This window comes from Coregonus lavaretus (genome assembly GCF_964263955.1).
Source record: "Coregonus lavaretus genome assembly, chromosome: 12".
Taxonomy (NCBI): Eukaryota; Metazoa; Chordata; class Actinopteri; order Salmoniformes; family Salmonidae; genus Coregonus; species Coregonus lavaretus.
Genome location: NC_139999.1, coordinates 50,679,358 through 50,705,587, shown reverse-complemented (window position 1 = coordinate 50,705,587; position 26,230 = coordinate 50,679,358). Strand labels below are relative to the sequence as shown.

At 44.2% G+C, this 26,230-nt stretch overlaps 1 protein-coding gene across 1 annotated transcript; it reads right to left on the bottom strand.

Moving 5' to 3' along the window:
- Positions 1 to 631: 631 nt before the first annotated feature.
- LOC311138540 (carbohydrate sulfotransferase 11-like) lies at positions 632 to 26,108 on the bottom strand. Its single transcript, XM_084173276.1, has 3 exons — positions 25,524 to 26,108; positions 13,462 to 13,544; positions 632 to 2,398 (listed from the first exon to the last, which is right to left on the bottom strand). The coding sequence occupies exons 1-3, from the start codon at positions 25,615 to 25,617 to the stop codon at positions 1,550 to 1,552; spliced, it is 1,026 nt and encodes a 341-aa protein (XP_084029402.1). The 5' UTR covers positions 25,618 to 26,108; the 3' UTR covers positions 632 to 1,549.
- Positions 26,109 to 26,230: the final 122 nt, after the last annotated feature.

The window sequence follows — 26,230 nt, the reverse complement described above, 5'->3', positions numbered from 1 at the left end:
CCTCCAGGCTAGTGTCACTGTTGCATTGGCTCTGAGTCGGGTTCTCTGTCTTCAGATGTTCAGCCTAAGAGAAGGGGGTTTTTGTGTGTGTGTGTGCTTAACAATGATGATGTGTGTGTGTGTGTGTGTGTGTGTGCGTGTGTGTATGTGTGTATATGTTTAACAATGATGATGTGTGTGTGTGTGTGCGTGTATGTGTGTGTGTGTGTGTGTGTGTGTGTATGTGTGTGTATGTTTAACAATGATGATGTGTGTGTGTGTGTGCGTGTGTGTATGTGTGTGTGTGTGTGTGTGTGTGTGTGTGTGTATGTGTGTGTATGTTTAACAATGATGATGTGTGTGTGTGTGTGTGTGTGTGTGTGTGTGTATATGTGTGTGTGTGTGGGGGTGTGTGTGTATGTCCTCAGAGCAAGAAGTCGTGAGTTTGGGAGAACTGAGAGACCTATGGCGTGGGTGTTGTCCATAGCCACCTGCTGATAAGGCCGACAAGATAGAAGTCTTTGTGCATTGTATTAAATCCAAAGGCCCAACACAAGATGGGTCATGCACAAGATTTTAGTCAGACCAAGCTATAACATTATATATTTACTACGACACTGGTATGGCAGCATTCCAGATACGGACACACAAAAACTGCTTAAATGTGTTTATTTGAATATGTCTGAAGTTATGGTAGTTATTCCAAATGTCTCAGTGTTTTCTAACTGCAGTTTGTTGACATTGATACGCAAATATCACAATAAATAAACTGTCCAATGAGAGTCAATGCCATGCTCTGTACACACCAGAGACACTCTCTACAGTACAAAGAAGACACTGATGTCAGTCACATTTCCAAAGGATGTCATACACCTTTGAGTCATAAGGCTCATACTCAAAGGCACTAATATGAAGACTTTCAGCACCCCCTATGAGATAACTAGTACTTTCAGACAGCTTGTGTTCCTCTTAGTCTGACTGTAGAATGGAACATTGTTTGTGACAATAGAAACTTTGAAAAAAAAAAAAAAAAAGTTTGTTGGTGGTGTCATTGAGTTTGGACATTTTGAGTTAATGTGCACTATAGGTGCATTCTGCACATATAAAGGCAACAGTTCAATCTCCAGTGGCTCATTGTTACAGTACAAGATCATTTGCCTAGTGTAGTCAACTTCTCCATCTTGAAAAAGTGTCCATTCCCAGTTGTGAGGACGTCTCATCTTAAAGCCACTCTTACCTTTGATATGAAAGATATATTTAGTTAGTTGCTTAGAGTTCACCAGGTTAGTTCTCTCAGTAACGAGCATTATTGTGCTTTGGAGAGTCCCGGGATCCATGCTAAAATTGTCTGTAACAATTATCTTGAACCCTCTGTCATAGGTTATACCAAATGTTGTTATAAGCAACAGCTGTTAAAAGCCATACAAACAGCTGACATCAGCTGTATGATATTTGACCACGTCAAGCTGCCATGACACAAGCAATAAGCTAGTGGGGGCTGGGCACAACGTCATGCTTACAACTGCATTACAGACGGTTCAAACAAAGCCTACTCCTAAGAAAAGTGACTTCATGGAAACTTCAGGTACTCCGGCGTGGAGTAGTTGAACAGCAGGAAGTCCATGCGGTACAGGTTGTACAGCTTCTTTTGGTAGAAGGGGCTGATGTTGTGGAAGAACTGGGCGGCCATGTCTCCCGTAGTCCTGGTGTTCTTGGCTGAGGTGGGGAAGGTCACCTGGCCCTTCACCCCGGCCAGCTGCAGCACGTAGCGGGAGTCCTGCTCCAGCGTCTCGTACTTGCCCACCACATCGTAGTGGATGAGGCAGGGGTGGCACAGTGAGTGCACCCGCTCCCAGTGCTCGTTGAAGGGCTCCTCACGCTGCGTGGCCGGGTCCACCAGGTAGTACACAAATTCCTCGAAGGAGACGTCATCGCCCCGCTCCAGCGCCTTGGCCTGCGGATCAGGCCGGTGCCGGCGGATGATCTTGGTGCCGTAGCGCTTGTGGAAGGCCGTGTTGTAGCTGCGTGTGAACTTGTTGCGGTAGGCCGAGACGAGCCGCTCAAAGGGCTCGCGCACAAACACAAACTTCAGGTAGGAGCGCAGCCGCTGGTTGATCTGGGAGGTGGAGTACTCAGAGAGGGTGCGTAGGTTGCCCGGCACGTGGGCCTCGTTGGCAGGAATGTCGAGGGGGTCGCGGTGGGGGCCAGCGGCGCCTGTCAGGACCATGAGGACTCGCTTCCAGTTGGTGCAGGCCACCTTGGGCACGTAGCAGTAGAGCAGGCCATGCTGGTCATCCACAATGACGTGCTTGAGGTCCTCAGGGATGAGCACGCGGCGCTTGAGCGTGTACGAGTGGCAGGCATCTTCCAGCAGCTCCCGCCGACCCTGGTGGGTCACCTGCACTGCCGACTGCTCCAGCTACAGGAGAAGACAGGAGAGGATTCAGTGAGTATTCCAGACAGTGACATAAAAAAACAGCTTGAATTTGTCTGAAGTTATGGTAGATGTCTTGTGTCGTTTAATCATTGTTTGTTTCCTTGAGGTGAGTAGAAAGTGAGATGGCAAGTGGTTATGGCTGGGGGATACACTTTTTATATCCATGTTACTGAACACATTGGCATATTTCAACATGTAACACATGAACAAGTTTCAACACTCATCAGATTGCAGAATGAGAGACAAGAAACTGGCTCCAAAACAACCTCTAGCCCAAACACACTTCAAGTACATCCAAAATAATTGGATAGGTACAAGCAATGTTGTTGTAGCGCCACCTTGCCCATATCTTGATTAATCCAAAAAAGTATTATAACACCCTTGCCTTTCTCAAACTAACAATTTGCACTTGTATTTTCTTAGTAGCACTGGCTTGGCAGATAGTTTATTGAGGAGAAATGTACTTACTATGACATGTGGTTGTCTCACCTACATATCTTAAGATGAATGCACTAACTGTAAGTCACTCTGGATAAGAGCGTATGCTAAATGACTCAAATGTAAAATGTAAAAATGAAGGGGAAAGGGGATACCTAGTCAGTTGCACAACTGAATGCATTCAACTGAAATGTGTATTCTGCATTTAACCCAACCCCTCTGAATCAGAGAGGCTAGATGGATGGATTTTTTTTAACATATTGCTTATACCCATCAAATCCTTTCAGATATACACAAGTGCCTTGTAGGGGCTAGGGGTTGTTTCTGTATGGGGCCTTTTTCAACCCGAATATGAGAAAAAAAACACCCTTTCAAAAGTAATGCTTGGACCTCCTCAGTCTATTGACATTAGGAAGTTACTTGCATGGGCAGAAACGCTCCTCGCATTCCAACGTCACTTCATATAATTCATTCTACACCTTGTCCTTGCCCCCACAGAAAATTCATTCTGAAAAGGAGTTAGCTACAGTGGGGAAAAAAAGTATTTAGTCAGCCACCAATTGTGCAAGTTCTCCCACTTAAAAAGATGAGAGAGGCCTGTAATTTTCATCATAGGTACACGTCAACTATGACAGACAAATTGAGAAAAAAAAATCCAGAAAATCCCATTGTAGGATTTTTAATGAATTTATTTGCAAATTATGGTGGAAAATAAGTATTTGGTCACCTACAAACAAGCAAGATTTCTGGCTCTCACAGACCTGTAACTTCTTCTTTAAGAGGCTCCTCTGTCCTCCACTCGTTACCTGTATTAATGGCACCTGTTTGAACTTGTTATCAGTATAAAATACACCTGTCCACAACCTCAAACAGCCACACTCCAAACTTCACAATGGCCAAGACCAAATAGCTGTCAAAGGACACCAAAAACAAAATTGTAGACCTGCACCAGGCTGGGAAGACTGAATCTGCAATAGGTAAGCAGCTTGGTTTGAAGAAATCAACTGTGGGAGCAATTATTAGGAAATGGAAGACATACAAGACCACTGATAATCTCCCTCGATCTGGGGCTCCACGCAAGATCTCACCCCGTGGGGTCAAAATGATCACAAGAACGGTGAGCAAAAATCCCAGAACCACACGGGGGGACCTAGTGAATGACCTGCAGAGAGCTGGGACCAAAGTAACAAAGCCAACCATCAGTAACACACTACGCAGCCAGGGACTCAAATCCTGCAGTGCGAGACGTGTCCCCCTGCTTAAGCCAGTACATGTCCAGGCCCGTCTGAAGTGCATTTGGATGATCCAGAAGAGGATTGGGAGAATGTCATATGGTCAGATGAAACCAAAATATAACTTTTTGGTAAAAACTCAACTCGTCATGTTTGGAGGACAAAGAATGCTGAGTTGCATCCAAAGAACACCATACCTACTGTGAAGCATGGGGTTGGAAACATCATGCTTTGGGGCTGTTTTTCTGCAAAGGGACCAGGACGACTGATCCGTGTAAAGGAAAGAATGAATGGGGCCATGTATCGTGAGATTTTGAGTGAAAACCTCCTTCCATCAGCAAGGGCATTGAAGATGAAACGTGGCTGGGTCTTTCAGCATGACAATGATCCCAAACACACCGCCCGGGCAACGAAGGAGTGGCTTCGTAAGAAGCATTTCAAGGTCCTGGAGTGGCCTAGCCAGTCTCCAGATCTCAACCCCATAGAAAATCTTTGGAGGGAGTTGAAAGTCTGTGTTGCCCAGCGACAGCCCCAAAACATCACTGCTCTAGAGGAGATCTGCATGGAGGAATGGGCCAAAATACCAGCAACAGTGTGTGAAAACCTTGTGAAGACTTACAGAAAACGTTTGACCTGTGTCATTGCCAACAAAGGGTATATAACAAAGTATTGAGAAACTTTTGTTATTGACCAAATACTTATTTTCCACCATCATATGCCAATAAATTCATTAAAAATCCTACAATGTGATTTTCTGGATTTTTTTTTCTCATTTTGTCTGTCATAGTTGACGTGTACCTATGATGAAAATTACAGGCCTCTCTCATCTTTTTAAGTGGGAGAACTTGCACAATTGGTGGCTGACTAAATACTTTTTTTCCCCACTGTACGTGCTTATGTAATAGTATAAATGTCTGGGAGATTAACCATAATGAGCATAATCTGTCCAAGAATGGAGTTAATCTCCAGAAAATTGAGAGTATGTGGAGAGGTAGAAAATAAGATGAAAATGTGTGCATTAGGGAATCTGGAACCGAGACAAGAGTATGTTCGTGCTGAATGACTCTGAATTACAGCTTCTCTAAATTATCTTATTGTTCGTTAAATATGAGAGTTGATAGTTGAGTTTTAATGACCCATTTCTCTCCCACGTACACACACACTGTAGCTGGATGTCATAATCATATTTAAACCTCTCCCATCAACACACCACCAATACCAACACTACAGGTCAACCAGTTCAACTTGGCTTCCTTCCTGTATAAAACCTGTATTTACTCCTTCCATTTACTCAGCCAAATGCAGAGGCTCTCAGTTTGCCTCTGTGTCTGGTGGCATGTGTGGTCCTCTGAGCTGGTTTGAGAAGACACTGTTTACACTGAAAGATCAAGGACACACTCAAGCAGGCCACACCGATGCCAACTATTAGCCTTCACTCATTGTGTAGCTGGGAAGTTATATCTTTCTATCAAACACGATTTTGTCAAGCAGAAGTTATCAAGTAAAACTATTACTTTATCTTTGTCATCAGTGAGACACCAGGTAAGTAATTGCTTATCAATGTAATTCATTATCAATGACAGTGTAAAGACTATTTTATGTGATAATCTTGAGTTTAATTTGTGGTGTAATACGTATTTTTATGGTACATACTCTTACCCTGTCGGCTATGGTTGACCTCAAGTAGATTCAATGGCTTCCTCGTAAACCTAACACGCAAACCACACCGGCCACGTTGCGTGTGCGAGCATTGCAAAATACATTTACACATACATGTATATATTATTCAATAATTTCACCCACACTGCTCACGCACGTGAAGAAGCGTCTGCATAGCCAAGCGCTAAAATACAACTTGGTTCTATTTGACACACATGACGCGCTACAAGTCCCGCCTCTCCCATCTTCTCATTGATTTTCAGGAGCATAGATATATTACTAAAAATTCAGAGAGCCTCATTTTGTGGTCCTTTGAATTTAACATTTTAATTGCCATTTTCAAAGTCATTTTCCTAAATAAGTCTATTTAACACACTGTCATTGTTAGAATTTCGATATCACAAACAGAGTTTGTGTTATAAGCAGTTTTAGGAGGACATGTAATTTCCCCCCCACCCTGCCCTTCCTTCACCAGTTGGCTGCCATCTGGCAATGGTCCATCGAAACTACACCTAAACTATCTCAAAACAAATTTCAAATCTGGGCTTATAATAATAGATTAAGCCTAAATACAAGATTCAATCGATAATAATCTGATGGGCGACAATATTATCAATTGCCTTGTGAATGAAGAGACTGCAGTGCAGCGTGGGTAATTGACAAAGAAGGGAACAGAGCTTACCAAAAAGCAACTTTTTCAAATAATCTTTCATGCAGGTAAGACATATTGATTTCATAAGCTAGAGGAAAGAGCAGGTTCTAAGGTTTCTAAAACACATACATTTGCCAAACAACTTAAAAATTAGGGCATGGGCTCTATTTCAAAATATAACTTTTTTGTAGAATAATACAGCCGCTATTCCATGCGTTCTACATGTGAGCACTTGCCGCAGCATAGCCATAGGGTACTGAACACAGACTAGTAACATAATACAACTTTAAATATGATATTCTGTTCTTTTGAATGACAATCTTTTTTTCTTTTTTGTATGTTTCTAAATACCTGCGTTAACGAAATAATGATGCATTTCTTTGGGATGGTGTATACTTGAATTGTGGTGTTATGTCATTTTTCATTTTTACATGTAGCCTACAGTAACATAAACTAATGAAAATAATAAAATGTTCGTATTCTAATGGTAGGCCTACCTAAAACCTTAATAAACACAACCAAATTATAATTTTTTGCAATAGCATATAAAATGTATTTATTAGACTGTTAGAATGCATTGGCTAAGAACGGGATTGCTAAATGCTCAGCTTTTCTAGTGTTAACCCTTGGCCTACCGCGGAAATCTAATTAACATAATAATTACATCTAATTAACGCCCACAAGCCTCACAAGAGTCGTCTGAAGGTCCCGGTAACAGTTTAAAAAATGAATGGAAGTATATATGGAGATAGGTTAGTGTCTAAAATAAGGGGATAAATACATCTAAAAAATATATAAAAAAATAGTTTCCTGCTCTTTCTTATATCTCTCAGATGTAGGACAGACACTTCAGAACAAACTTCCTTTAGATTTTGGGGGGGACTATCTGTTGTTCCATGTAGTGAATCTGTTATTCAATGCATTTCTATTGGCTAATAGCAGTAAAGCCAAATTCAATCCAATATTTGGGCTTAGACAGGGTTTAGGCTGGGCTTACACTCTAGAGGGTTTTAATAGTTGGAGTAGAGAAACATATGACTGTGTATGACTTCGGGTTAAAAAAAGCATGGGTAAAATAAAAACCCAATATTCATCTCCCAGGACAAATAAGTTAGCAATAGCAAGCTAGATAAATGTCCATGAATGTTTCATGTGTGTTTGACATGACCCCAAATTAATATAGTTGGTTCACAGTTGGTTTAGATATTTTAACCTGCGCGTCATGATCGCGTCTGGTATGGATGGACAAAATGCATGTGATGACGCATGCGGACGTACGTGCATGGCCAGTGTAGTCAGCATATAAGGGTAACTTAAGCATGCAAGGGCAACCTCCATGCAACCTTTGCTTAAGTTAAACTTCCTGTATAAAGTAATTACACCCTTTAGTGTTCCAAAAGTGTTAGACAAATCAGAATAAAATGTGTTAAAATCTTCTGCAAGTTTTGCTTGCTGCCTGCCTAAATTCAAAAACGTTTCCTCAGAGTATAGCAAGAGCACAGAGTTCAATCTCCTCCCTGCGTAGAGATTACGTTAATTTATTTTCACGAGTAAAGTACGTTGTCTACTAGCTCTGTGTCCTGCGCCTGACTCCGTCCTACCGCTACACACTGACGCCTGACAGAAACACGCACCTCAAATGGAGTCAGCAGGTACATTTTTCCTTCAGGATCAGTGGAGGAACGCGTCCAGCAGCAAGCGACCATGATACAGACTCTCGGCACAGCCATGGATCGTGTGTTGAACACTATGGAGCGATGGGAGAGAGGGGGTTTTCCTACACCTCCTTCAACTACACTGCAACCCACACCGCTGTCCACCCCTTCGTCACCTGGGTCCAGTGGGATTCGGCTCTCGCTCCCGAGGGCATATGATGGTACAGCTGCCGGGTGCCAGGGGTTTCTGCTCCAGGTAGATCTCTACCTGGCGACCATCCACCCGGCTCCCTCGGGATACGAGAGCGTGTCTACCCTCATCTCCTGTCTGTCGGGGAGAGCGCTCGAGTGGGCCAACGCCGAGCGGGGAGGAATAGACGCGGCGTCTGTGCGCTATGAAGATTTCACCCGCCGCTTCTGGGCGGTATTTGATCATCCACCGGAGGGGAGAGTGGCGGGGGAACGTCTGTTCTACCTCAGACAGGGGAAGAGGAGCGCTCAGGTCTTCACACTGGACTTCAGGACCCTGGCAGCCAGCGCGGGATGGAATGAGAGGGCCCTGATTGACCACTACCGATGCAGCCTACGGGAGGACGTTCGTCAGGAGCTGGCCTGCAGGGACACCACCCTTAACCTGGCCCAGCTGGTGGATTTATCGATACGGCTGGATAACCTGTTGGCCACACGTGGACGTCCGGATCGGGGTCTGTCCATTCCATCCCCCAGCACCTCCGACCCTACACCGATGGAGCTCGGAGGTGCTGCTCTAAGGTAGACCGGAAGGGGGGCCGTTTCCTGCACTAACTGTGGCCGCAGAGGACACACTGCTGGTCGGTGCTGGGGAGGTTCCTCAGGGAGTCGAGGCAGCAGGCAGAGCACTGGTGGACCATCGCAGGTGAGTAGGCACCCGACTCACCCAGAGCTCCCTGTTGCGCACATGTGTATTGACATAACATTTCCTGAGTTTTCCCCGCATTCCCAGCATAAGGCGGACGTAGATTCAGGTGCAGCTGGGAACTTTATTGATCGTATATTTGCCCGTAGAGTAGGGATTCCTATTGTTCCTGTTGATGTGCCCTTTCCTGTACATGCCTTAGATAGTGTGGTCCTCTGTAGCTCAGCTGGTAGAGCACGGCGCTTGTAACGCCAAGGTAGTGGGTTCGATCCCCGGGACCACCCATACACAAAAAATCTATGCACGCATGACTGTAAGTCGCTTTGGATAAAAGCGTCTGCTAAATGGCATATTAAATTAAAATTATTATTATTATAGTCGCCCTTTAGGGTCAGGCCTGATTAGGGAGGTCACAGCTCCACTTTGGATGAAAACGCAGGAGGGTCATGAGGAGAGAATTAGTCTCTTTCTGATCGATTCTCCTGCGTTTCCAGTGGTGTTGGGGCTTCCCTGGTTAACCTCTCATGACCCCACTATTTCATGGCAACAGAGGGCTCTCAAGGGATGGTCAAGTCAGTGCTCGGGGAGGTGTGTAGGTGTTTCCATAGGTGCAACTACGGTGGAAAGTCCGAACCAGGTCTCCACTATGCACATTCCCCCCGAATGTGCTGATTTGGCTCTCGTCTTCTGTAAAAAAGAAGGCGACTCAATTACCACCCCATCGACAGGGGGATTGTGCGATAAGGTAGGCGCTGCACTTCCCCGGAGTCACGTGTATCCTCTGTCACAGGAGGAGACGGCGGCTATGGAAACATATGTCTCCGAATCTCTGGGACAGGGATACATTCGGCCGTCCACTTCACCTGCCTCCTCAAGTTTATTTTTTGTGAAGAAGGATGGAGGTTTACGCCCGTGCATTGACTACCACAGTCTCAATCAGATCACTGTTAAGTACAGTTATCCACTACCTCTCATTGCTAGTGTGACGGAGTCATTTCACGGGGCGCGCTTCTTCACCAAATTGGATCTCAGGAGCGCGAACAACCTGGTGCGTATCCGGGAGGGGGATGAGTGGAAGACGGCATTTAGTACCACCTCTGGGCACTATGAGTACCTCGTCATGCCGTACGGGTTGATGAATGCTCCATCAGTCTTCCAATCCTTTGTCGATGAGATTTTCAGGGACCTGCACGGACAGGGTGTAGTGGTGTATATAGATGACATTCTCATATACTCCGCTACACGAGCCGAGCATGTGTCCCTGGTGCGCAAGGTGCTTGGTCGACTGTTGGAACATGACCTGTACGTCAAGGCGGAGAAATGTCTGTTCTTTCAACAGTCCGTCTCCTTCCTAGGGTACCGCCTGTACGCGTCAGGGGTGGAGATGGAGAATGACCACATTTCGGCCGTGCGTAATTGGCCGACTCCAAGCACGGTTAAGGAGGTGCAGCGATTCTTAGGGTTTGCCCACTACTACCGGAGGTTTATCCAGGGCTTTGGTCAGGTAACGGCTCCCATTACCTCCTTGCTGAAGGGGGGACCGGTGCGACTGCGGTGGTCAGCTGAGGCGGACAGGGCTTTTGGTCACCTGAAGGCCCTGTTTACCTCGGCTCCTGTGCTGGCTCATCCAGATCCCTCCTTGGCATTCACAGTAGAGGTGGACGCGTCTGAGGCTGGGATAGGAGCTGTACTGTCTCGGCGCTCAGGTACGCCACCAAAGCTCCGCCCCTGTGCTTTCTTTTCGAAGAAGTTCAGCCAGGCGGAGCGCAACTATGATGTGGGGGACCGGGAGCTGTTAGCTGTTGTCCAGGCTCTGAAAGCGTGGAGGCATTGGCTTGAGGGGGCTAAACACCCTTTCCTCATTTTGACTGACCACCGCAATCTGGAGTACATCCGGGCGGCGAGGAGACTGAACACTCACCAGGCAAGGTGGGCCATGTTTTTCACCCGTTTTGTGTTCACCCTTTCTTACAGACCAGGTTCCCAGAACGTTAAGGCAGACGCTCTGTCCCGGCTGTATGACACAGAGGAGAGGTCCATGGAGCCCACTCCCATACTTACGTCTTCTTGTCTGGTGGCACCGGTGGTATGGGAGGTTGACGCGGACATCGAGCGGGCGTTACGTACGGAGCCCAGTCCCCTCCAGTGTCCAGAGGGTTGTATGTACGTTCCGTTAGATGTCCGCGATCGATTGATCTATTGGGCTCACATGTCACCCTCCTCTGGTCATCCTGGCATCGGTCGGACAGTGCACTGTCTTAGTGGGAAGTACTGGTGGCCCACTTTAGCTAAGGACGTGAGGGTTTATGTTTCCTCCTGCTCGGTGTGCGCCCAGTGCAAGGCACCTAGACACCTGCCCAGAGGGAAATTACAACCCCTACCCGTTCCACAACGGCCGTGGTCACACCTATCGGTGGATTTCGTTACGGACCTTCCCCCGTCACAAGGGAACACCACGATCCTGGTCGTTGTGGATCGGTTTTCTAAGTCCTGCCGTCTCATTCCTTTGCCCGGTCTCCCTACGGCCCTACAGACTGCGGAGGCCCTGTTTACACACGTCTTCTGGCACTACGGGGTACCTGAGGATATAGTGTCTGATCGAGGTTCCCAGTTCACCTCAAGGGTCTGGAGGGCGTTCATGGAACGTCTGGGGGGTCTCGGTCAGCCTGACCTCAGGGTTTCACCCCGAGAGTAATGGGCAGGTGGAAAGAGTAAACCAGGATGTGGGAAGGTACTGTCACGAATTCAGCCGAGGCTGCCCCTCTTCCTTGCTCGGGCAGGCTTCGGCGTTCGTCGTCACCGGAGTACTAGCTGCCACCGATCTATGTTTCTGTGTTCTACTTGTTTTGTCTTTATTGTACACACCTGGTTCCCATTATGTTCCGATTTGTTCCCTATTTAACCCTCTGGCTCCCACTGTGTTGTGTGCGTGTTTGTTCTATGTTTGGTGTCATAGACTGGTGAGCGGGATTTGTCCTCCCTGCGTGGAGATTATGTTAATTTAATTTCACGAGTAAAGTACGTTGTCTACTAGCTCTGTGTCCTGCGGCTGACTCCGTCCTACCGCTACACACTGATGCCTGACAGGGTTTCAGTGGCATTGGGACTGGGACTGGATAGGAAAATAGCCTAGGCTGCAGGACAAGAGAAGTTAGAATTTTCCCTCATGCCTCTGAATTGTTAACAGACAGAGATGCCTATGTAGTGAATTGTGCATATCAAAATTGTGACTGTCTGAAGAGTCACAATGACAGCTCAAAGAGGCACACGTTATTTTATAGTCTATACTGAAGGGATTTCCTGTATGGTTTATCAACTGCATTCAGGTCGCGTGTGCAGTCCGACAGTATCAATTATGCGTGTGCTTTCAATTTATGGTGAATTTGTGTGAAGTAAATACACTAGGCTTAAGGCTTCCATGCGACAACCTGTTTGGATAATGTGCCATTTTATTTTTTGCTAAACTGCTGCTGCGCATGTTGTGTATTTTGTGGAATTGCATTAGTGCAACATTGGGGCCATTTTTTGTAATTTCTCGGGTCTTCCCATTCCATTTTTTCAGGAAATGTGAAGATTGTTCCTGGGACAGTCCCGGGATGCCAGTTACCCATGTTAATCCCTAACTACTTATACTGCAACTTTATACTGCACTCTATCACTGTCTGGACTTTTTTTCAACAGTGGTATGACAAGCCAAAAGAGGGAGGGAGAGCAAGAGGGGGGAGATAGAGACAGATGGTAGCAAAGTTACAATGTCAGTTATTTTCTTTTTAACAAGACGGTTTTATGCCCACCAACACCCGAGTAGGCAGGCTAAAATAAATGAGCGAATGCCCTTTGCATTATAACTAATCTTTTTCCATCCTAAGCGTCCGTCCAAAATCATTTTATTTTGCTAACCAACGTCTGACTGCAGTCTGGAAGCGCCAAGTCAGGGCTGGGAATGAATCATCTTCAAAAAACTTAAGTCTGCGGCGAAATTAAACGCAGACGTTTCAACTTTTGTCTGATGACTAACTTCAAAAGAGCTGTACTAGACAGTAAACAAACAAAAAAAGGTCAAGGGTCGCACCTGTGTCAATCACTGACTGTCACCGGTAACTACAGCAGACAGTTTCAAAGGCTTGAGATGTACAGATTGCAAGACACCCGACCCTTGGAGCTTAAGGTACATCTGTAGTGCAATGTGGGCTTAATAATTATGATTTCATCTAAATCTGATTTTACAGACAAACCACTCACATCAGAGACGGAATGAAACATGGAACAGTTCACGCATATATTAATGCAAAATGTCATCTGTCCGCGCACAACCATTTATCATGAGGTAAGTCGAAGTTCGGTAGCCGAAGTCTACAACCCTTCACAGTGACACAGTAGGTCAATGGTAGGGGTGGGAAATATGGCGGGATTGTAGACTTGACCAAAACAAGTTCAGTGGTCATCAACATTCATGTAGCTATATATTCATCAGCCAATGATGTGAACGCTACCTGATGGTGGGCGGGACTTACCTGGTCACTGTCATAGAGCATCTGGAGTGGACTTCTCCCTGACTTTCCCTGGCCGCTGCTCCTCCTACTGCCCTGCGCTGAGGCTGAGAAAACACACACAGGTATACACATCAAGGTCAGCACAGGCAGATTACCTATAGTACACACTCAAGACCATCAGTGGCCACTAGCCATCTCTGCTGCATTCTGAATTGGTATCCACACACTCCATGTTATGCCAGTGTGGCAAATTATCAGGTATGGCAAGTTATTACTGAACATTCAATCTAAACACAAACGTCATGTTCGTTTAATGTTGAGTCCAATACTTGATAAGCGACCACTCTGACCCAGCTTAGTTGAAACTCGGGCAAAATGTTCTTTACATCCGTGCCATAGTTTAGTTAGTGTGTTAGTGAAAATGTGCAACTTCCTAAAAAAGGGCAAGAGAGATAATCATGAACCATGTTAAATGTAAAGGTATGAATGCAACCACAACCAGAGACTTTTATATAGCCTAATAGAAAGAAGTCACAAGACAAGTCCAATTGAGTCACAGGGAGACCAGAAAGAGAAACTCACCCATGTGTAATTTATTACATATTGTACACACTACTACACACCTGAGGGTCGTTAAACACTAACACACTAGTACACACCCAAACGACATTCCATACAACACTTACCTAGGGGTTGTCATAGAAGCACACAGAGAAGAGAGAGAGTCTTTTATGTAAAACCAGGCCTCAAAAAGGACTGTGCATACATTCAGACTACTACTGTACCTTTTACTGTAGCTCTCTCCTAAACATACAACGCAGCAACACTACTGAAAACAGCACTCCTTTATGGGAGCAGAGGAGGGGGAAGGAAGTACGAGGGGGAAAAAGTTGCATAGCAATCAGAGAAAACCAAGAGGGCTGATGGAGGATAAACAGAGGTAGGAAGCCTCTGGGACTACTTTAGAGTTCCTTTAAGAAACGTGACTGGCATTTAGATTGTTGTTGTCTAGACTGTTGTTGTTGTAGCCACTGTTTCTTATGCTGTTGCTCATGTGATGTCCTATAAAAAAATGGGTTGGCAGTGCAAACATGCAATTGACTGTGTTTGAGTTAGATGGTAAAACAATGTCACATTTGTCAGACAGTGTGGGTTGACAAGAAACCTTCGCATCGGACATTGCAAACAGCTGAAGCACATACTGTAACCGGGCCATAAAGTTTTCAGGAAACACTTCTCTTCTAGCAGTATAAAGGCCATTTGGTGTGTTCTAAATCCTTGCATCAAGGTATAGGGCTACATATACACAGATTACGTTTTACACAATCATTCCCAGCTCGTTAGACCAGTACACCTGCTTTCAGTACACCTGATCTTACTATCTTATCCCCTGCTTTAATGACCACCACTGTTCAAGTCAATATGAATGGTACTAACTCAGCCCTGTTAAGACTGTAAAAGCAGTCAGTCTCTGTCAAGTTCAAAGGCAAAGAGAGGGCCTCTTCTGACAGTGATCTGCCATGTTTCAACTCTAGAGTAAAGCTAGAGGCACTTTTCAAACCTGTCAAAAGGAATAGAGGAGACTTTGACTTTTACCTGCGAAGTTACGACTGTCTTACATTTGTATTGCCTGAATTTTCTTAGTCTCGCTGATTGCAAAACTTGATGTGATTTTATGTCATACTCTTTTAAAGACGCTGACACATGCAGTGTTTGACGCTTGGGAAACCAGTATTTTCTATATTTGGTCAGTTTTTCTTTACTGAGAGAATTTACAATTTGTATTCTTTAATAGAAAGGAACTGGTTTAAGACCTGGCATCACAATTTTAAGTGGCATCTATATGTTGACCCAACGCTAGCCTCGATTCCAGGCTTGGGAGTATGGTAACGTGAGACTAACCCGATGCAAATGACTATGCATTTCACCCGTTTTAAGAGGTAACTTTAAAAGCTTTGCTTTAACTTTCACATACAAGTTATTGAAAGGCAGTTATTGCATGAGCCACTTCTGCCTTGACTGGGATGTAATAGCTACTGTGAAAGACGATGAAGAGGTTGTAGATCATTACAGAGGAGCAATGACAACAGGGCAAGATAGAAATTGGCCTATAACAGTTAGGATCTCCCCCTTTAAATAAAGGACGCAACATGGCTGCCTTCCAAGCACTGGGAACCTCCCCAGAGATGAGAGACAGGTTAAAAAGGTGAGAGATTGGCTCTGCGATGATAGGGGCTACAACCTTAAAGAAGAAAGCTGCTTATCTACTGTACATACTGTATCAGCAACGGTTAAAACCATATGTATTATCAATGTTGATGGAGTAGCTGAGACATGGTCATCACACTCAAATAAAGTTAAACAGAAAACTCAGATTATGGTAGGGGCTTGAGCAGAAACAATTCCAAGAGCAATAATGTCCAAAATGATGAAGCGATGAGAGACAACAACAACAACAAAAACAAGTCCCTCATTCAGGAAATCGCCCTTCTCCTGTAGCCATGCACTGCGGAGAAACCCGAGGAGAGGGCCTCAGTTTTATCTCTCCTACTTTACGGATCTAATTAAATAGGACGCGCATTCCTAAAATGCCAACCTCGCTTTGTCCACTTCTGCTAGTGTTACACACATGTGGAGTTTCACCTATGCTATCCTCAGCTTTCTCCCCAAGGGACAATGTTACGGAGGGCATTCCCACTTACCAAACAGTTAGGTTCAGAGTTCAGGTAAACCTTTAGCTCATGCCAGACATAGTGTTATTGTAACTGGATGTTCTGTCAATAGGCAATTTGTGGCCTCATGCATGGTCCCCTGAGTGTAAGTTGGGGAAAAAGAGAGAGGGTCGGGGTGCAATATATTGATTCGAAAGAATATGCCGTCTGTCCTTAGATGCTTATAGAACACAACCTGTCCTCTACAAGTCTACATATCATGAAATTTGCTTTGGCCCTAACCAACATCACACAGAGAAAATGTAAACATTATTTATTTGATTTGTATTTAACTAGGCAAGTCAATTAAGATAACATTCTTATTTACAATGATGGCCTACCAAGAGGCAAAAGGCCTCCTGTGGGGACGAGGGAGAAAGAAAAAGACAAGTAGGACAAAACACACATCACGACAAAAGAGAGACCAAAGACAACACAACATGGCAGCAACCCAACAACCCAACAATGGTAGCAACACAACATGACAACAACATGGCAGCAACACAACATGGCAGCAGCACAAACATGGTACAAATATTGTTAGGCACATACAACAGCATGAAGGGCAAAAAGGTTGAGACATTCTTCTTACCGAACCCCATGACCTTTGTTTTGGAGGTGTTCAGAACAAGGTTAAGGGCAGAGAAAGCTTTGGCCAAGTCAATAAAGATAGCGGCACAATATTGCTTAGAGACAAGTGCAGTGGTGACATAATTTAGGACCTTTAAGGTTGCAGTGACACATCCATAACCTGAGCGGAAACCAGATTGCATACTAGAGAGAATACTATAGACATCAATAAAGCAAGTCAGTTGATTATTGACAAGTTTTTCCAACACTTTTGATAAACAGGGCACGATAGAAATTGGCCTATAACAGTTAGGATCAGCTTGATCTCCCCCTTTAAATAAAGGACGCACCGTGGCTGCCTTCCAAGCACTGGGAACCTCAACAGGGAGGAGAGACAGGTTAAAACACGTGAGAGATTTGCTCGGCGATGATAGGGGCTGCAACCTTAAAGAAGAAAGGATCTAAACCATCTGACCCAGATGTTTTTTTAGGGTAAACTTTAAGGAGCTCCTTTAGCACCTCAGACTCAGTGACCGCCTGCAGGGAGAAGCTGTTTAGCGGGTCAGGGGGAAAAAGAGGGAGGAGCATCAGGGTTAGAAGGGCTGGGAGATGAGGAAGTGTTGGATGGGCAAGGAGGCATGGCTGAGTCAAATAGGAATCCTGACTTAATGAAGTGGTGATTAATGAGCTCAGCCACACCATTAATGAGCTCCAACCACATCATCTACATTAAGGGACATGGGCAGCTGTGAGGAGGAGGGTTTATTCTCCAGGTCTTTCACCGTTTTCCAGAACTTCTTGGGGTTAGACCCACAGAGAGAGAACTGCTCCTTAAAGTGGAGCGGTTCGAGAGCTTCAAGTTCCTCGGTGTCCAAATCACTAAGGACTAAAAATGGTCCACTCACACATGCACAGTCGTGAAGAAGGCGCGACAGCGCCTCTTCTCCCTCAGGAGGTTGAAAAGGTTTGGCATGGGCCCTCAAATTATATAGTTATATAGCTGCACCATTGAGAGAATCTTGACTGTTTGCATCACTTCTTGGTATGGCAACTGCACCGCCCTCGATCGCATGGTACTACAGAGGGTGGTGCGGACAGCACAGTACATCAGTGGGGCCGAGCTCCCTGCCATCCAGGACCTCTATACCAAGCGGTGTGAAAGGAAATCCCGGAAAATCAATAAAGACTCCAGCCACCCAAGTTATAGACTGTTCTCTCTGCTTCCGCACGGCAAGCTGTACCTGTGCATGAAGTCTGACACCAACAGGCTCCTGAACTAACAGCTTCTATCCCCAAGCCATAAGACTGCTAAATAGATACCAGAATGGCTAAACGGGCTCTGACTTGACCCTTGTATTTTATTTTTTATTTTGGACTGTCTCTGTGGACACTCACAGGACTCTACACACTCACGCACACTGACACTCCAACACACAAATAACATGCACACACATTTATACTAACTACACTAACATACAATCATAATTTACGCTGCTGCTACTCTGTTTATCACATATCCTGATGCCTAGTCACCTTACCCCTATACATACAGTATCTACCTCTATCACTCCAGTATCCCTGCACATTGTAAATATGGTACTGGAAGTGACCCTGTATATAGCTTCTTACTTTCTTGTGTTCTTATTTCTTATTTGTAGTTATTGTGTGATTTTGTTCTACCTTATGTTATTTTTAGTGATACATTGTTATTGATTACTGCAATGTTGGGTTTGGAACTTGCAAGAAAGGCATTTCACTGTACTTGTGCATGTGACATTAAAACTTGAAACCAGGCGTCCCATGTCTGTAAACGACACAACTCAATGTGCAGTGGCTGGATTAACCCAAAAGGCATACATTCTAAAAGAGGGAGGAAAGTGATACTTAACTGTGGTGTGGATTAATTTAAACACACACACACAGACAGAAGAGGAAGGGCTGGGTGCATCAGGAATCCAGCAGAGTAAGACTGCTACGCAATCAAAGCTTTCCCTGCAACAAGGATGAGGGAGAGTTAAGAATAGGTGCTTTGTGCGTTTGCACGGTATATACTCTAGGAGTCCTGATGTAAAATGCCAAATAAGATTTAGCAAAAAGAATGGCTAAGGACAACGTTAGTGTTGTTAGCATTCATGCTATCACATCGAATGGACTCGCACTGATAGCAACCTTAATCTTGTCTGAGCCCAATCCAATCAACCAATAGCATGCCATCACAATATTTATAACGCTGTTGAACTCCAAGCTCTATAAATACCCATCAGGCTAAGCAGCATTAAATCCAATTTGATGATGCTGCTGTGACATGAGTCAGGTGAGACTGCCTTTTGTAGAGCTACACCATATAGCCAGGAAGCAACGTGTGCAGCAGGGTCAAGGAGGGGAAATGCTATATGGACACTCCTGACCTGCAAACCAATATTTAATTTCAATTTTTTTTTAAAGTAGGTTACGGTTAGGGTCATGTTTAAGGGTTTAGTTAAGGTTAGGGATAAGGTTAGGGTCAGGGGCAGTTTTAGGGTTACGTGACAGACACTGTGGTCTACAAGGCTGGTTCTGCATTACATGGTAGTTCCACCAAGGATAAAGGCAATTAAATAATACTTGTGTGAGATGAATAGAGTATAGAGGGGAAATGTAGTGTGTGTATGTGTGTGTGGCAAGGAAAAAGACAAACGGACGATGTGTGTCTCTCCCTCCACGCCCGTGTGAGACTCGGCAAGTCTGAGTGCCAAGCCGCTTGTGAACAATGAACCCACTCACACTCTCCATGCCACAGCAAGGCATGTGGGAAATATATACTGTAGCCCACTGTAGCTGGGGATAACCTAGAAGCTATGCACTGCCAGGAGGGAGGGGGAGGGAAAGAGTGTGAGAAGCAATAGATGCAACTATACATATTCAACCAAGTCTCTAGATTTGCCATCTGCATGCCAAAAGATTATATTTTGAAAAAACGTGCTTATTGCACCGATGTCTTGCTAATAGAAATGACATGTTATTTGTATGGAGAAACAACCTTTTCCATGCTGAACAATTTACCTTGTACATTCAGTAGATTCTTACTTTCTCGTGTTCTTATTATTTTTTATTTCTTATTTTCATTTATTGTGTGTTTTTGTTCTACCTTATGTTATTTTTAGTGCTACATTGATATTAATCATTGCATTGTTTGGTTTTTCACTGTACTTCCGCTTGTGACCGTGAAACTTGAAACTATACTAAACAAAAATATAAACGATCCCGCAGGTGAAAAATCCGGATATGGAGGTCCTGGGCTGGCGTTTTTACATGTGGTCCGCGGTTGTGATGTCACGCCAGGGTAAGCCTACATGAAACCCAGCCCTTATTTTATGTGTTTCAAAAATTCCCTATGGGAGAAATCAATCGTGGAAAAACGATTGGAACCATTTCACTGTTTGACTGCTAGGTTTTATGGGTATTATGACACCTCCACTGTGGGGCTCTACAAGTCTGTACTGTGGGGCTCTACAAGTCTGTACTTGGGTTAAATTTTTTGTCACTTAGCTAGCAGATCTTATTCTGAGCAATAGTCAGTCAACATATACAATGAGCAATTCTTGGGCTTTACTTAGGCCTAGATCTTCAGCAGCTGGCTTGCAAGGCTTGCCAATGCAACAACTTATCTTCCGTAATTGGATGGGAAACTCCTGAACATATTGCTCATTAGTTTGCATCCGAATAAATGCTAATTAATCAGAGGAATTTGTGTAACTTTCCATGGTTGTAGAATGATAATAACTAGGGTGTGACGATACCAGTATCACATTATTTTTTTCATGGCAAAAATGAAAACACGAAGCACGACCGAACTCTTTGGTCCTTTAAAAACCTACTGTTTGTAAAATATTGTGTGCTATAGCTTGGGAAATAAATAAATAGGACTCTGGATGACAACATAATGATGTCTGTTTCCAACATTATGGCTGTTTTCCTAAATAGGTTACATTCGCTTCATGTTTTGTTTCCTTGCCACGAAACTAACAAGTATAGTGATACAGGTATCATCCCAGCCCTAATAATAACAACAGGAAGTTAAGGTACTAAGAGCACATTGATTCAATGTGTCATCTCTGCTTCTTCCTGGAATACAGTAGCTATAGTCACATTCTGCCAGGTCCTGCTTCGTATATTCAAAAATAGTACTGACATTACCTGTACTCCTGGCATTTTATCAGGAAAAAATGAAAATTTATTCATACTAAATTTAGCTAACATTCGATAGTTAATCCAGAGATTTGCTTCTCTTCGGCAGTCTCGTCCAGATCATCATGGCATTTGTAGTTCTTTATGATACCCACATTAGCAGCTAATTAGCATTTCATTTTTGGGGGGTAAATACAGCCGCATATATTGATAAAAGTCACCTTGTCCTAAAGAGATTTACAAAGTTATTAAAACGTCATGCCAGGGTAAGCCTACACGAAACAAAGCCCTTATTTTAAGTGTTTCTAAAATCCCCTATGGGAAAAATGAATGGCGGAAAAACGATTGAAACCATTTCCTTGTTTGACCGCTAGGTTTTATGGGTATTATGACTCATACTGTGGTACTCTATACAAGGGTTTATAGCAGTCAACCAAAAACCCATTTAATGTGAGCTGACCAAGTCCTATTAGTTTACACTTGACTAGACCCCATGCTGATCCTCTCTCTTTCCCACTCTCCCTTTCTGGTACAGAATCAAGGGCTTAGGAGATGCAGAATGTAGAAAGGCCAATGTGTGTTTCTCCTGTCCCTGCCATGAACGCTGCTCTGTGTGGAAGTCCCTCGGGGAGCAAGGGCCCCTCCCCCTCCACGGGCTCTCCAGGTCCGCCAAAGACAGGAGCTTTACTGAGAGAGACACTGCTGTGTGGAGGCCGATTCCCGCTGCTGCCGCAATGTATGTGAAGGGTGTTAGTGCACATCCACAGGCGCGTGGGTGGTGGGGGTTATCTTTTTAACGAGAGTGAGTCTTAGGAGAGTGTAAGCAGATGTGGGAGGAAGGCTGCTAGGGCAGAACACAGCCCAAAAAGCAAAGCAGGCCATGGTGTTCCACAAGGAGGGTCATCTTCCAAGCTGTGCTTTGGGTCATCACCAAGGTTTAAGTCTTTGATTGATTGCGTGCCAGGCTGGCATGCTACGCCTGTTATGTGCCGATCAGGAGTCAAGTGTTTCGCCTAGTGAGGAGAACAAGCCTCTCAAAGCCCTCAATGGTGATCTGCGAAATTGCTGAGTCAGCTTGGGCAGTCTAGGGGGGATAAGGTGACCTTCAGCACAGATCTAGGAACAGTTTTAACTTCAAAAGCTAACATTTAGGTGACTGGGGACTGGGGTCAAGACAAGAACACAGGGCTGACGAAGTACATCAAAAATTACACAAGACAAAATTCTGGAGAGAATTCCCATTACCATTCCCAGTAGTCCTCTGTGTGTGAGAAGATAATCCAATCCTACATAGGGATTTGTTCCATGGTGAGAGCAGCTGGAAGTAATTGAAGCCAATTATGAACAAACCCAGAGTGAGCGAAGAAATCCGTGTTCTGGCATCACAAAATAATCTAATCCAGGAGAGCTCGGTCTACATAAGTGGAGGCTTCTGAGCGGAGGACGGCTCATAATTATGGCTGGAATGGCACGAATGGAATAGCATCAAACACATGGAAACCATGTGTTTGATGCCATTCCACCGATTCCACTCCAGCCATTACCACGAGCCTGTCCTCCCCAATTAAGTTGCCACCAACCTCCTGTGTTCTACATGAATATGCAACTGGCAGGGGGAAAAGAACAGGTTGGAACAGCAGGGCCGAACTGAACTGTCATCAACATCCCAAGATGGCTACAGATCTGACGGTCATCTCAGGCAGAACTAATTCCACCTGGCACCTGAGAGTACCATCGAGATCTACATGACAGACAGTCAGCCCGTATCTCTTCTGGGACACATAGTACTAGACTGAAGTCAAACAACAATGACAAACATAGGAGAAACTGGAACATTCCCCAGATCAAAGTTCAAGACACTTTGTGCTCCTACTCTTCTGACAGGTAAGACAATGTATAGATTTGTGCCTAAGGATATTTGTATTAGTCTGGGGTACTGCAAAGTATTTTATGACCCCAATGCTCTTGAGTCAAGCCCAGGCAAGGCAGGTATGAGGTGGGGACCAACTTCACAGTGTAAGCTGATAGTTGCCCCAAGCACTGATCTACGGCCAGGTTTCCTTTATCAGCCACAATGATTATGGTTGGGACCAAGATAGGGCAATCAGGCCTCAGATCAGCACTAAATCAGTGAAATCATTGGTTGGAGCCTTGCGTGTCTTCTCTCTCCCTTCCACTTGTAAAACATACATCCGACTTGTATACCCCAGAAGCATCCTGACAGTGTGTCTGTGTTCTAGATATAACATTCCATTGAGGTTTTAGTGCCACACATGCTGTCTCACGTCTTTTCATAAGTTGTGTTGTTCCAGCAAGGCTTTTGTCAGACCCTCAAAATCCACCACTGGCTTTCGCTGCAAACCACAGAGGGCATATTGGGTTGAATTCACGTTGACTTTAGCGTGGCCACCACAAAAATGTAATTTGTGTCTCCTGGGTCAGGGCAACGGAGTACAGTCTATGTAATTATCTTTCTTGAATTTGAGAGTGAGTACTGTGCACACAGAAATCCCACTTAGCAAGTGGGAGATAATGGCACTGTCCTTTTGTAAGTTAAACAATGCTGTGCAGTGTGACATGATACTCTCCCTTTGTTAACATAGAAAAACATTACATCAGACTGGGGTCTGACAAAACAGACTTAGAAATGGAAATGTTCCCAAAGTCTCATCTGCACGCCCGACTGCAACAATTTGAAGCCTATCTAAATTAATTAAGTACGCAGATTTTGTTCCCCAGACCTGTGCATTGGTATGAAAGTGCGCTCTTCCATGTAGATCTACTGACATCTGAATGCTCAGAGGCGTTTCCTGCTACAGAAATCCATGCAAACATGTGTGCTTTATATCATACTGAAGACCTACAATAAGATACACCCGTAAAATGGATGATGGTTATAAATGTATTAGTGACAAACCCATATTGATCGACCTTAACCTTTCATGGCATTATGCTAGATAGAAAGGGTGTAATTTGAACAACATTTTAAGTTTAGGACTTTGATTTGATAAATGGAACAAGTTCTTGAAAACAATGTCATAAGTAGAGCAACATGCACCTACAGAGCTCCACAAAGGTGACCGTTCTGTTCAAAGATGTTTTAAAAGCCACAAATGTTACCCTGTAGGCCTATATGGACTTAGTATGGTTGTGCATGTCTGAATGAGGCCATTGTATGGGCAAAGAGGGACCAATGTGGGCTAGAGGAGAAGGCCGGGTCTCACAGTGAACGAATACACAAACAGCAGCAAACTCTCACCACGTTATTCCACATAGCAGAGGAAACACTGAACCAATCAGGCTGGTAATGAAAGTTTTCCTCCATTCTGGTCCATGTCCCAAAGGGAAACGGAGAAAGAGGGTGGGACAGGAGGTAAAACATTTGTGAAAGCTGTTGAAAGAGTGGAGTGGAGACAGAGTACAACAACAACACACACTTTAAACACATCATCTCTGTGGTTTACTCACTGACAGCAAGGCTTTGGAAATGTGTTTCTATAGTAGTATAATGTGTGGTGTAGGCCTAGTCAGGCCAACTTGGCCAAGTCTGCAAAATGACAAACTTTCTCACTGAAGTAAAATTACTGTTAAGTAAATGGGCATACACACTGAGTGTACAGAACATTAGAAACACCTTCCTAATATTGAGTTGTACCCCCTTTTGCCCTCAGAACAGCCTCAATTCTTAAGGGCATGGACTCTACAAGGTGTTGAAAGCGTTCCACAGGAATGCTGGCCCATGTTGACTCCAATGCTTCCCACAGTTGTGTCAAGTTGGCTGGATGTCCTTTAGGTGGTGGACCATTCTTGATACACATGGGAAACGGTTGAGCGTGAAAAACCCAGCAGCGTTGCAGTTCTTGACACACTCAAACCGGTGTGCCTGGCACCTACTACCATACCCCTTTCAAAGGCACTTAAATATTTTGTCTTGCCCATTCACCATCGGAATGGCACACATACACAATCCATGTCTCAAGGCTTAAAAATCCTTATTTAACCTTACTCCTCCCCTTCATCTACACTGATTGAAGTGGATTTAACAAGTGACATTACATTTTGTCATTTAGGAGAAGAGCGATTTACAGTAGTGAGTGCATACATTTTTATACTGGTCCCCTGTGGGAATCAAACCCACAACCCTGGCGTTGCACCATGCTCTACCAACTGAGCCACATGGGACCGACATCAATGGTTCATAGCTTTCACCTGGATTTACCTGGTCAGTCTACATAATGGAAAGAGGTGTTCCTAATGTTTTGTACATTGTGTACACCTCTATCCAGCCTTTTAAACCCATTATAATGAAAAGTATGAATAAGTGCTGGCATGGAAGGCTGCAGGCTACTTGGCAATCATGCATGGTTCGGATATGACATGCCCCTTGTATCTATTCACACTGTAGTAGAACACAGGAGACATTATTATTATTATTATAATAATATTAGTCATTAAGTGTCTGAATGCAATGGATTTTTTTTCTCCTAAAATATGCCATTTAAGAGCTTTAAATAGATATGTTCAAAAGTTACTTTGTACGCAAAACACATGTAAAACAAGCATATTCCATTCAATGTACTGAAATATGACAAAGTAATTTATACAGTAAAATGCTCAGCAGGATATTTGACTCACCTGGTTTCAGGTTGCTGTGAAAATAGAATATAACCATTATAAAACAACACAGGCACATCGCAAGAACCATCCGATTAACTTTGGGTTTTCTCATCCTGAATCTTTAGGAACGACAAAGCCGACCCAAGTCCTTTTGTGATTCATGCGAAAAAAGACCATTCGACGCTCAAGTAACGTTAGGGATTTGGAGATTCGAGTACATTGCCCGGGTACAGATAGAACCATCTCTCCTTCAAGTCAAATTGCTGGTTGTTAACGTTACTTGTGTAATTCGTCATTTTGATGTACATCCACGATTCCACGCATGTCCTGGGCCGGTGAATAGTTACAACAGTCCAACCGCAAAAGGAGCGACAGTTATTTGAAGTTAGCAAATAATTAGTTGCAGACACAACTTGCCATGCCAGTCGCTCGCGTTCTGAACAAATGTACTAGCCAGGGTAGAGAGTCCTTTATTAGAAATTAAAACGGCAATCGACTTCTCTTACGACGAAGGGGTTTATATGCCCTTAAGCAACCCTTCAGAGTTTAAATTCTTTCCAAATGTTAGCTTTGCTGTTAACTCTTTACCTTCCAGAAACATGTATGGCAAGGGTGACGCATAGGCTACATATACCCCCAAGCCTTGGAGAATTTGGGAAATAAATATCATACGTATTCAATGAACCAGTCTGGTATCAATGCAAATCAATGCCTGGTATAACATT

Bases quoted from the DNA above. Each gene is read 5' to 3' on its own strand.
- LOC311138540 (XM_084173276.1), bottom strand. From the start codon at position 25,617: ATGAGAAAACCCAAAGTTAATCGGATGGTTCTTGCGATGTGCCTGTGT. The intron at 13,545-25,523 runs GTGAGTCAAATA...GTGTTTTCTCAG, and splicing joins TCACAGCAACCTGAAACCAG to CCTCAGCGCAGGGCAGTAGG. The intron at 2,399-13,461 runs GTAAGTCCCGCC...CTTCTCCTGTAG, and splicing joins TGCTCTATGACAGTGACCAG to CTGGAGCAGTCGGCAGTGCA.